The 12,468-nt window shown below is 43.4% G+C and overlaps 1 protein-coding gene across 6 annotated transcripts in view; it reads right to left on the reverse strand.

The window, feature by feature from the left end:
* The window catches only part of CLCN3 (chloride voltage-gated channel 3), an 83,757-nt gene that overhangs the window by 10,872 nt on the left and 60,417 nt on the right, over nt 1-12,468 (reverse strand). For 5 of the 6 annotated variants that reach the window (XM_060015304.1, XM_060015303.1, XM_060015302.1 and 2 more), the window contains 5 exons: nt 11,890-12,096; nt 9,702-9,782; nt 8,224-8,769; nt 5,862-6,048; nt 2,986-3,384 (listed from right to left, as the gene is read on the reverse strand). In XM_060015304.1, coding sequence (XP_059871287.1) covers nt 2,986-3,384; nt 5,862-6,048; nt 8,224-8,769; nt 9,702-9,782; nt 11,890-12,096 — 1,420 coding nt within the window. Of the gene's footprint in view, nt 1-2,579; nt 3,385-5,861; nt 6,049-8,223; nt 8,770-9,701; nt 9,783-11,889; nt 12,097-12,468 lie in introns of those variants that run through there. The other variant, XM_060015306.1, reaches the window with a different exon arrangement.

The raw sequence follows: 12,468 nt of genomic DNA on the forward strand, positions 1-12,468 counted from the left end.
GCAAGTACGCTTTTATACCTTAAGGTGGAAAACAGGAAAGATGATTCAATTCACACTATAAATGTAGTATTAAATATATGCTTCATTGTAAACAAATCTATAAAAAAGCATTCAGCCTCACTTTTACATCTGGACAAAAAAAATGCAGGAGGAATGTCTCTCCATTTGGACTAAACTTTAACACAGTAAACTGTCATCTACTCCTGGTGAGAGTCCATGACAGAACCACGACTTCGTGCAATCTGAAAATACCTTACAAAATTACAAATGCACTACTCTCTGGTCCAGCGATTCCATTTCTAGTACTTCCCTACATCTGCATAGGCAAAACGTCAAGTACACAAGGTTATCAGATATGTGAGGTGGCAATTTTTATCACAGCAAGGCTGAAAACATCTTAAATGTCCATCAGCGGGAAGCGGATTTAAAAAATGATGATGTATTCCACAGTACATCCACTCAGTGGAGTACTGTGTAGCTGTTAAAAATAAAATGATTTGGAAAGATGTCCAAGAAAACATTGTTTAGTGAAAAAAACAAGACACAGAACAGCACGTATTGGGTAGCATGTTATGACTTGTTTTATAAAAAAGGAGAAAACGTATACACTTACTTACACAGGCAGAGAATGATACCTACAGAAAACGTAAGAAGCCAAGGAGACAGTTGCCTACGGAGCTAAACTGGGGATTACGAGGTCATGGGTGAGAGATTTTTCATTATATACCTTTTTTCTTCTTTCTCTGTATGGCAATTCATCACTATAAACTTTTAATCTTCTCAAATTTGAACTATGTGAATGTACTATCTACATACAAACTAAAAAAAGGGACTTCCTTGGTGGCGCAGTGGTTAAGAACCCGCCTGCCGATGCAGGGGACACGGGTTCCAGCCCTGGTCCGGGAAGATCCCACATGCCGCAGAGCAACTAAGCCCGTGCGCCACAACTACTGAGCCTGTGCTCTAGAGCCTGTGAGCCACAACTACTGAGCCTGTGTGCCACAACTATGGAGCCCGCACGCCCTAGAGCCCGTGCTCTGCAACAAGAGAAGCCACTGCAATGAGAAGCCCCCGCTCACCGCAACTAGAGAAAGCCCATGCACAGCAACAGAGACCCAACGCAGCCAAAAATAAAATAAAATAAAATAAAAAAAGATTTTTAACGATATAACATAAAATTTAATGCCGAGTTTATAAATAAATTTGGAGAAAACTGCTCTTTTAAAATCTTGAGTTTTCCACCCCCAGACATAGTATATAGTTCACAATTTATTCAAGCATTCCTTTCGGTCCTTTGATAAACTATTTTATATAAATATCTATAAACTACATATTATATACAAAACTCTAGTGTATAGGTCTATTTCTCCCATTCAAAAACTAAAATTTACCAAAATATATGTTGGCAAATATTTAAGCTGTGTTAAAGAAAATCATGCTGTGACTAACCCTTCTGATGACATGAGTTGCTATTTCACACATCTAAAGTACCCCTATTTCCCTTAAACTGACATTATCTGCTATCCCCAATGTTCTATTTCTCAAGACAGTTATAAAATCAACTTTTAAAAATATGTCCACAGAATCAATGGGAATATAAATAATTCTTAACTTTACCACTTTATCTTTTAAAAACCTGGGCTTTTTTTCCTTTAAATTTCTACATAAATTCCAAAATTCTGACCCTTTTCTTTTTTGCTTACTATTACAACGTAATGAACAAAATGTGGACAGCGAAACTCTTCTCCGACTGTAGGTCGGCGGTGGAGATGGCTCAGAGGCTAAAACACTTGAACACCGCCACATCTAACACACACTCCGCCCATTCGGACAACTACCAGTCTATTAGCTCAGGGGAATGCTAGGCTTTGAGCAAGTCTCCCAAAGCTGCAGCCTTTTCCTTAGCTGAACTGGATATTCTGCATAGGCTCTTTTCTTTTCTTTCTTTCTTCTTTTTGCTTGAATAGCTCTTGTAAACTGAGAGCTTCCAGTTTGCCTTGAGATATGCTGCCCATCTACACCATCTAGGCTTCCCTCTTCAAATGGCTCAAGAACTGAAATATTTTACAACCCTTTGGCCACAGAGGTAAGTTGGAGGGAGGTGACGGGCTCACAGGAATGACCTTTGGGGACAGGCTGAACGCTCTACATTTTCAGCTCCGAGTCCTCTACTGAACACCAGGAGTATCAAGGCAATGGCTGGACGAAAATACCCTCTATCACAGGGGTCCCCAACCCCTGGGCCACGGACCGGTACCGGCGCGTGGCCTGTTAGCAACCAAGCCGCGCGGCAGGAGGTGAGCGATGGGCAAGCCAGCGAAGCTTCATCGGCCACTCCCATTGCTCGCATCACTGCCTGAGCCATCCTCCACCCCTACCCACCCGCCCCGGCCATGGAGGAACCGTCTTCCATGAAACCGGTCCCTGGTGCCAAAAAGGTTGGGGACCGCTGCTTTAAACTATATATTACAAGTTAATACTGTAAATCGACATCCAAAAATTGAAAAAGCAAAACCCTATGGATCTGACATGAGACAGACCAAAGATGATGGAGTTTTCAGTAACTTGCATTCAAACAAGCCAGCTTTATTAACTACAAGAAGGTATTTAGCTGTATGCCTCGGCAGTTACTAAGGCCTTATATAACATGCTATTATGAATACTGTCAAGTTAACAAGACTTATCTGAGTGAGAAAAGAAAGAGCCGGATTCCAGTCCCTGATAACAATGCCAAATCAAAAGATAAAACAGTATTTAGCTGGAAAACATCCCACGGAAGGGTAAATTCCTTTCCTAAAGAACCTAAGATATTAGGAGACATAAAATACACCGCTTGTCCCCACGAACCCAACCAATTAAATTGTATAGCTTTCCTTTCTTTCAGAAACCTATTACATATTTATACTCGTCCACCTAGGTATCTAGATACCAACAGACAGAGCCGTAGATAGACGTATATGTGTGTGTAGTTCTTTAAAAGGGTACCTATTGCAATTGTCAGGTCTCTTCTGAGGGCAAATCCCACTAATCTCTGAGACTCTTTGGACATTATGACAGGAAAGCCGTTGTAGCTGGTCTCGTTAATCATGTTTTCTATGTCATCCACGGTCATGTTGTCCTGGGTCAGGACGGCCAGGGGAGGGTCACTCCTCCGAGGTCTCATGACATCGGCAGCCAGGGTGGTATGAGTGAATTCTTCTTTTGCATCCAAGAAAGGGTATCCATTTAGCCGGATGTGAGCTTCATAAATGCCTTCCCTCCCAAAGGCATCTCCAACCCATTTACTGGTCATTACTGCGGCCATCAGGGGAACAATATACTCCAAGCCTCCAGTGAGCTCAAAAACAATGACCACCAGGGACACAGTCATCCTTGTCACACCACCTGAAAAAATAAGACCACAGGTCAGGAAGGGCAGGGTCCTCATCAATCCACGGTGGTAGAATTTTTGCACTAGGCAGGCGGTCACAAATTGTAAACAGAACTTAGTGAAAAGGATCATCGCTATTTCAATAAGATCTAGAGAAACCAATCTTCTTTGTTCATAACACAGAAGACTATTAAAATAACATTTTAAAACTGGTTTACTTCAGACAAAAAAATCACAGCTGACCAATACAGTTTGCCATTTTGGTTTACTGCTATCACAAAGACATAATTTCACCGCTATAAAAGCTTACAAATAATTCTTAAAGAACTTGGTGAAGCACATCATAGCTAATTTGCTTACTACCAATTTACAAATTAAACTCGTGGGTAGAATATTAAATTAATACATTTCTCCCCTCTAAATCTCTTCAAAATGAATAAAACACTCTGACGCCTTGCGGTTTCTGTTAACAGTGTAATGCCCCCGCTTAGAAAACTCACCTGAACTATTCCGGGTACCTACCAGATCACCACTGTGAACTCTGCTCTCTGCTGAGGCCTCCCTGACCCAGGCCCCTCCACCCACGCTGTGTCTGTCGCATGTCTCTGGCTACGCACACCTTATCTTCCGGCTACACTGGTCTCATTTCCAACTGTGAAGACTCTGGGGGACCCACTGTCACAGAAACCACCACACACTCAAAGCCAAACCCCTCTTCTCCCCCAGAGAGTTCCCATCCCGGCCCCCAACTCCAGGACCAGACAACACACTCCTCCTGACAACCCAGTGGCCACTCCCGGTTCATCCCTTTACTCTATCCCAACATCTAGACTCTCACCTAGTCCTAGCTGATGTGCTCTGCAAACATCTGTCTAGGGGCCCCTTTCTCAGTATTCTATTACCCACTTAGACCCTCAAGTCTCGGCTCCTGAATGTGAGCACTGTTTCATCTAACCTCCCTGACTGCGGGCCCCATTACCTTCCATCCACATTATAAGCCACGTCCCCAGGTTAATCTTCCCTAAGTGCTACTTTCACCATGTTGCTCCTTTGCTCAAAAACCTACCAGGGCATGTCAGTTGATACTGTGCGAAGCTAAAGCTCTTCCTTTTTGTGTTTTAACCTAACAATAGAAGGGAGAAAGAACCTACTATATATTAGGTATCTACACCATGCCAGGCATGCCCTAGGTGGTTTACAGAGGCTTTTATTTTTTAACCAAGCACGTATTTTACCAGGCACTGTGCAAACAGCTTTATATGCATTTTATTTTACATAATCCTCAAATACAACTGTAGGAAATAAGTAGTTATTATTTCCATTTTAAAGATAAGAAAGATAAAAATCAAGCCGTAAAGGAATTTTCCCAAAATCATCCCACTAAAAATGGCAAAGCCACAACCCTGCCACGGACCTGACCGATTCCAAATAGAAATTCATCCTGACGTAAGTCACTGCCTCCTTCTCACCAATCCACCTTTCTTTCCCAAGGTGGTCAAAATGCACTCTCTACTCCAACACTGCCAGGCTCTCCAAAGGCCCCCGCGTGCCGAGTTCACCCGTCCCGACCCCGCTGCCTGCACACCACTCTCCTCTTCAACAAAGGCAGCTCCTTCCAACCCTGCTCCTCTTCCAGAGCCCCTGCCGCCACCCTCCCTCTGGATCCCCGCAGGGCCCATGACGACGCTCCTGCGCTGGGGCCCATCGCCCCGTGCGGTGCTCCTCCGTTTAACCAGCGCAGGCCTTGTCCCCCGACCCGCGTCTCGCGAGGGGAGGGCCCACGCTCACATTTCTTTCTGTACCGCTTGCCGCGCGGCGCTCATCACAAAGTGGATGCCTGCTTGCTGCTCTGCAGAAAACGATTCTTTCATTTAATATTACACTTTGGAAGATCAATAACTACACAATTCTGGCTCACTGAACAAAACTGAGTCAAAATACCAATTATAATTAAATATTATAACCAAAGTTTAGTTGAAATTTTAAATATAAAATAAAATAATGATTTTTCATGTCCAAGAGGACAACTCTTAAGAATGTAATGCAGACATTTTGTTTTTCTTTGCCTTAGAACACTAGTTAGCTTTCTCCTTCGGCTGTAAATGCATCTTAAAGGACCTTCTACTAAGGCTGACGGGGAACCTCTGCAGAGGCGGAGTAAAGGTACCCCGAAGCTCTGCTGAGTGCTAACCCAGGAACCACGCTAGAGGGGCTGCAGGTAAGGCAAGCACCCCGACAACGAAAAAACAAACACCTCCTTGGCCAGGATTCAAATCAAGCCTCTGTTGTAGTGAGATGTTTTCTGCCCTACAGCATCACGCGATATTAAAAGGATGTTAACTGCTCCTACGGCTTTGCATTAACAAGTGTGCAGGGGCTGGCGAGATGAAAACCAGTGCCGCACAGGCCACGTGCCTCCCCGTGCCCTCCTCCCCCACCCCGCTCCTCTCTCAGCCACAGACACACGCGCGCACGCGCGGGGCCCCGTTACCTAAGCACGCGGCCGCGCCGACCATGGCGTAAAGGCCGGGGGTGATGCAGTCGGCCCCGACCTCACACCACTCCTTGAAGATGAACCAGTCGTGGTGATAGTAGGCCAGCTGCTCCACTGCGATGCCCACGATGCGGCCGGCGATCGCGCCGATGGCCATGCTGGGGATGAACAAGCCGGACGGGACCTGCAACGGGGCAAGCGCTCGGTGAGGCACGTCCTCCGCGCGCCTGCTCCAGACCTACGGTCTAAGCCTTGAGGCACAACGCAAAATCCTGGTGCAAAGGGAACTACAGCAAACCCTTGTTCTAACTGTAAGGGCAACAATCCCACCAGCTCAGTTACAAAGTAACAACCCACACTCCCCAGCCCAAAGAGAAGGTGACCCAAGAGTTATTTCTCCTTTAGCTCAGGGGTCTCTTCATGCCAGTCCCTTACATACACACATACGTGAAATGATTAAAAGGCGCACAGTTTTCTGGATTCAATTTAGTGAAGAAACCAGGAACAGCACAGACCAACTATTTAACCAATATTAAAAGACCAACAGCTCCAACCTGCCGGGCACGAAACGAGCCCAACACAGAGCAATACGTGTTGACGACTGTGTCAGGTCATGAAAAGAATATGCACGTAGAAGGGATCAAAACAGACGTTTCACTCTCCCACCAGGTATGCCCTCAGCCAGAGTGGAGGGCAACGTGGGCCCTGGCGGCCTGCCCGCTGCCTCTGGCTTCCGCGGGAGAAAGCTGGATTTACAGAGCAAACTCCCTGCAGAAGTGGGGGCTTTAGTGGCTCTTCTAACTTGATTCACCATGAAAAAAGGGGAAACTTCAGGGCTCTTCTATCACTTAACCCTTACGCCCAGCGGACTAAGGCAGAGCACAACAGAAGAGAGAGACGGTGGTTCAAAGGCTGCTGCCGCTGCAGTCTGCTGAGCTGCAGCTGTCCTCCCGTGGCTCACAGTGCTGTGTCACTAGTGAATGGTAGCAGCTGCATCAGCCGCAGGGGCCGGCCTTTGAAGAACAAGGGTCCGAAGGACAGACATCTGATTCCCACACACATCACTGACGATCATAAGAATTACATCTCTGGCAAATGACTAACTGATGAATGTTATTCTCACTTTCATAAATTCAAAAGAAGCAATGTCCCAGGGCACAAGGCCTAGCTGCCTGAAACCCCGGGTGGAAAGGCCTGGTGCCCCCAGGCCTAGTGACTGAGCTCTGAGCCCACAGGGCCCTCTCTAGCCAACATCCCACAGCGATACAGGAGGCAGAGCCACGGCTCCCCACAAACACCCACACCCTAATTCCTGGGAATCGTCTGCCGCAGGGTTGTTTAATCAGCTGACCTGAAAACAGGAGATTACCCCGAAGATATGGGTGGGCCTGAAGTAATCACAAAGGCTTTTTAAATGTGAAAGAAGGCTTTAGAAGAGTTCAGAATGCTGAGATAAAGCAAAAACTTGACCAGCTGTGGCTCTGAGGATGAAGGAAGGGGGCCAGGAACCAAGGCACGTGGAGGCTGGAAAAGGCAAGAAGACAGACTCTCCCCCAGAATCTCCGTAAATCCCTGTTTGCACCTTCACTTTAGCCCAGGGAGATCCAATTTGGATTTCTGAAGTCCAGAACTGTAATAAATGTACGTGATTTAGTGGTAATTTGTCACAGCAGCAACAGGAAGCTACTAAAAATGGTTTTAAAACATGATGATCAATTCTCTGACACCCCTTCCCACTCTGAGGTACAGTGTGTGTGCCCTCCCTGAACCCGGGGCCTCTGTGACCGCACAGAGAAACAGGACTTAACAGGAGGTGTGCTGCAGGACATCCTTGCCTAGGTTAGAAACGGTCCTCTTGGAACCATGCTCTGGGGACCCTGAACTGCCACCATGTGAGGAATCTACCCACCCTGAGGCTGCCACGAGGGAAAAACCAGAGACAGACAGGCAGTGCAGGAGGCCAGCTGTCTGAACCTGCTCAGCCCAGGTACCTGACACACGAATGGCTTTGAAATGACCAGCCGAGCCGTGTCTTGATGACAACCGTGGAACTGACCACAAACACAATATGCCCAGCTGAGACCTTCCCATCCTACTGACCCAACATCAAGGGCACAGTAAGCGGTTCTCTTAAGCTGCTGGGTTTGGGGTAAGTTGTTAACCCAGCAAGAGATACCACGCTCAACAATATCTCCTAAAAAACTCTTCTTTTCGTTACTAAAAATTGAACCCAAAAGATAACTCTTTCAGCCTACATTTACGAAGCAACCATCTTCAGATAAAACTTTCACTTCTCATTCCACATACAAGTGCTGAACACGCCAAGACTACTTACATATCACCTCACAGGAGCACCTACCTTGATACCAAAAGTGAACACTGTCATTATGATTTTAAATATGAGTGCCAAGCATAACTGCCATATAGCTGAATATACTCCAAGGCCTGCTGGACGATCAGGAATGTCATCAACGATTTTACTGGCGTTCATGTCATTTCTGTAGTCACAGAGAGAAGAGGATTCCAGGGGGCCACAGTCTGTGAAGAGCTCTTTAATCAGTTCGCTGGTGTTGAGCCTCGTGTAGGGATTAGGGAAGGCTGCCACGGCAGTGATGGCTGCAACAATGATGACCTCGAGAACAGGATACTTTCCAAACTTGGTGGATTTGCGTCGGCGGCACCAGGCAATATTTGCCCTAATGAAGAAGGCTCCCCATAGCCCTCCAAATACCCCGAGGAGAATAAAAGGAAACAGTTCGAAAAGGTACCACGGTGTATGATACTCCACATAAAAAAGGACCAGACGGCTATTACCAAACGGATTGATGGATCTCAAAACAAATGCAGCCACTAAAGCAGCAAAAAATGATCTCCATAAAGTTTTTAGAGGAAAATAATAGCTAACCTAAAAAAAAAGGAAAAGAAAAATTAATGCTGTAATTTTATAAGATAGTTCTGATATGTTATAACTTGAACGGTAAATATCAACACTCTAAATTTTGCTGCAGCTAGAATGTACATATAATGGATTTTACCGTGATAAGAAAAATACCACTATTTAGTAACGTTGGCTATCACATCATTACTAATTCACAGTATCAACTGATTATAAATGTCTACTAATTATTTAAGATACCTAGCCTTGTGTTATTTTTAAAATGAGCTTCAATGCCAATTCAATCATGGTAGTTAAGAATAAATGTACCACCACCAACTCCTGTTAGTTCATAAAGAAGTATTTAATTTCCCTCTTAGATATTAAAGCAAAAAGAAGAACATAAACAACTGGGAGAGAAAAGTAAATTTTAAACATTTCTAAGTCACATTTTTCTGTCAATGTGTAAAAACTCTTAAGCACCAGTGAGAACACAAAAACAAAATATTCCACTGAAGCGACTAGGATTATTTCCTTAAACATCAATAACTGCCACAGAAATAATCACACAAGAAAAACTTAAAAAGATGACTTAGAAACTGATTAAAAACCTTTAAATAAAAACAAATTATAGAACTTAGCCAAGAAGGATGGTTTCCAATATTTTCTATTTGTGCTTACTCTTAATTATGTTCAACAAAGTTAAATTTTAAATAATCACTAACATTTTATACATGAATAATATTTTGAAAGACTTTTCTCAATAAAGAACATACATATTACTTTTCATGACTTTTTAATGTAAGAAAGAGTGAAAAATAACTATGAAAATAAATTTGAAAACTTAAAAGCAAATTCTGTATCTATTACACTAGCTATAAAACTGAAAAGTGTGCCAAAATACATGTGCAATGGTAATTAAACATAATTTTAATTGCTGGTGGTTGTTGTTTTTAACCTACCTCTTCCAGGCTGAAAAGAACTCCTCCGATTGGTGCACCAAAAGCTACAGAAACACCTGCAGCTGAGGCAGCTGATAGCACCTACAAAGAGGATGCGGGTTATTTCACATGTTCTTATAAACTCAAATATACCAAACACAAATTCTTCATGTTACTCAAATTTTCGAAATGCCCTTCTGAATTTAACTCGCATGTCTCCCTCTCTCCAAGCAAAGACAAACATTTCTTCTAAAAAGATTTTCTTCTCTTCTGCTTTAATTGAAAGGTCACTCTTATATTCAATATCCAGTCAAAACATTTGTGCGAGATACACCAACGTAATAAGCAGGATGTAAAGAAAAGGCAATGACCACAGACAACCTTTGAGATGTGTGCTTGAGGACACAAGTGGAGAGACCAGTGGAGACAGTTGTTTGTTTGTTTTTAAACAGGATATTATTTCTTCAGATTTTGGAGCTCACTGCTGCATCATTAATAATTACTCTAGCCCACATCCTAGTGAAATGTCCAGGAAACTTAAAACCTATCGAGCTCCCTACAGGTTCAGTTCCCTAAGTCCTCTGAAGAGTCCGCTACTGCCCCCTTGGGAGTCTCAGGTGAGGGTACAAACCATGGCCACCCGGGGGCGCACGCCCAGCACAGGTCACAGCAAGGAGCAAACAGCACTCATGGTCCTCCCTCCAGTCCCCAGGCGGCCACTGAATGCTGCCCACCTCCCACCAGGGCGAAGCCAAACACACATATCAAGTCACTGGGCATCTACTGGTAATCAAGTACTTTTCTAAGTCTTTATTCCTTTTACTACTTTACTCCAGTAAATATCTGAGGCTACCAAAGCATTTCCTCAAATGGTGAATTCTGACATTTCTGAAAGAGAAATTTGAAATAATAAAAATTAAATTGTAAGTGTTAAGAGCACGAACTCCATAGTCAGGCTCCACAGTCAGTAGTTGGTAAATTAAAAATGAACAAATTCTTGTTTTAATTAAATTGTACCCGGCTTTAGAAGGCAGACTGCTTATTTGGGGGAGGAGGGAGAGCAAATCTAACTTACTATTTTGTGTTTTTTTCCACCAACAGGATTGCAGACAACAGACTTAACTGAATTCTCTGATTCTCTGTTTAATATAATAGAATTTTACAATCAAGCTAGCACCCACATACTTAAAAGTCACAGATGTTTTCGTCTGTTTCATAAATATCTAAGAATCACTTAATTTAAACACGTCAAGGAAGTGGTCAAGGGAAGAAGGCCAAAATACGAAGCCTAAATGCTTTCAACTAACGTGTGAACTCTAGTCATTTACGCGCCAAGGTGTCAGAATCAAGTTAATGTCATAAACATTACTAATCTTCACAGTGTGCACATTAAAATCTGGGTGAATTTAATTTCTATAGTATTTTCTAATAAATAAATTTTTGTACTTATAATGAATAAATAAAAATTAAAATCGTACTCCACAAATGTCAAGGTACAATAGCAAGTAAAGGAACTGCACTGGGTAGACAAATGCAGTTGAGACTGGGGAAACAGGAAGGGACTGGGCTCCCAAAGTCTAGAGCTAATAAGAAGGTCCCAGGAGCCCACTTTTCTTCTAGAAAATATCCACACCAACCTAGAAACCTCAGGGGAACTCTATGATATATCAAGTTTAAAGGTCTCCTAGAAGATCTCAGGCAAGACGAAGTCCTGTATCCCCTTAACGTGAATCTCTGATGTAACCTCAGGAGGTTAAAGACCCTTCGAGCTTCCCTAAGGTGCCAGAGAGCTCTGTGAGATGACACACCTCTCCCACTGGGCATCAGAAACCTCCTCCAGAGGAAAACAGCTGGTGAGATGGCCCACCCCAGGAGAAACACTGATCCGGAGAAACAGGAGTAAAACAATGTTACATTTGGGAAACACTCCGGAGGAGGAGAGGTGTCAGGCAAAGCAAAAACAAATGCAAATCTTTGTGAAATGCAGCTGAAACCAACGACACCAGGCCATCTAAACCTCCCTGAAATACAGGAGTGAGCCGCACTGGGGATGGACTCCAGACAGATTCTGGAGATCATTCAGAACACATTAAAATTGTAATCTGAATACAGAATGTATCCAATGTGATCCTTACACTAGGAGATTCTTCACTGATTAAGTCTATGGAACAGATGTTCGTCTGTCAAATAAACAACAGAAGACGCTTACCTCTCTTTTCTTGGCTTCATTTGTGCTGTACTTGGGAAAGAGGTAGGAAAAGATATTTCCACAGCAACAGGCAACGTGTACCAAGGGCCCTTCTTTCCCTAAACTCAAACCTGATGCCACAGCCAGTACTAATGTGATGGTTTTAATCATTAAAGTCCATTTTCCCAAGTAGCCTCTGATGATGAATCCACTCAAAATAGTTTTAATCTACAAAGGAAAGATCAAGGCAGCTTAATTTCCTGTAAGAAACATGAGACCTTAACTAATAGATTACTCTCTTGTTTTACTCACCCTGCAAATTTTGGTGGACAATGGAAAGATTCACAATTCATTTTCTGAAAGCTTGAACTGTTACGCTCTATGTAATAAATCTGTAACGTATTCTAATTCTCTTCCCCAGCAAGGATAGAAGGCAACCCTATCTCATGAACAAAACTAAAATACCAGGCCATGTTAAGGGGCTACAGACTTCAATGCAAGGGGTATAATTACATAACCAGCAAATGGTAAAGTGGGATATTTCTGTTACAGACATATAATAAAGTTAGATACATTTCAGACATTCTGTGTCAGAAATAA

The sequence above is a fragment of the Delphinus delphis genome, chromosome 6, assembly GCF_949987515.2.
Source record: "Delphinus delphis chromosome 6, mDelDel1.2, whole genome shotgun sequence".
Taxonomy (NCBI): domain Eukaryota; kingdom Metazoa; phylum Chordata; class Mammalia; order Artiodactyla; family Delphinidae; genus Delphinus; species Delphinus delphis.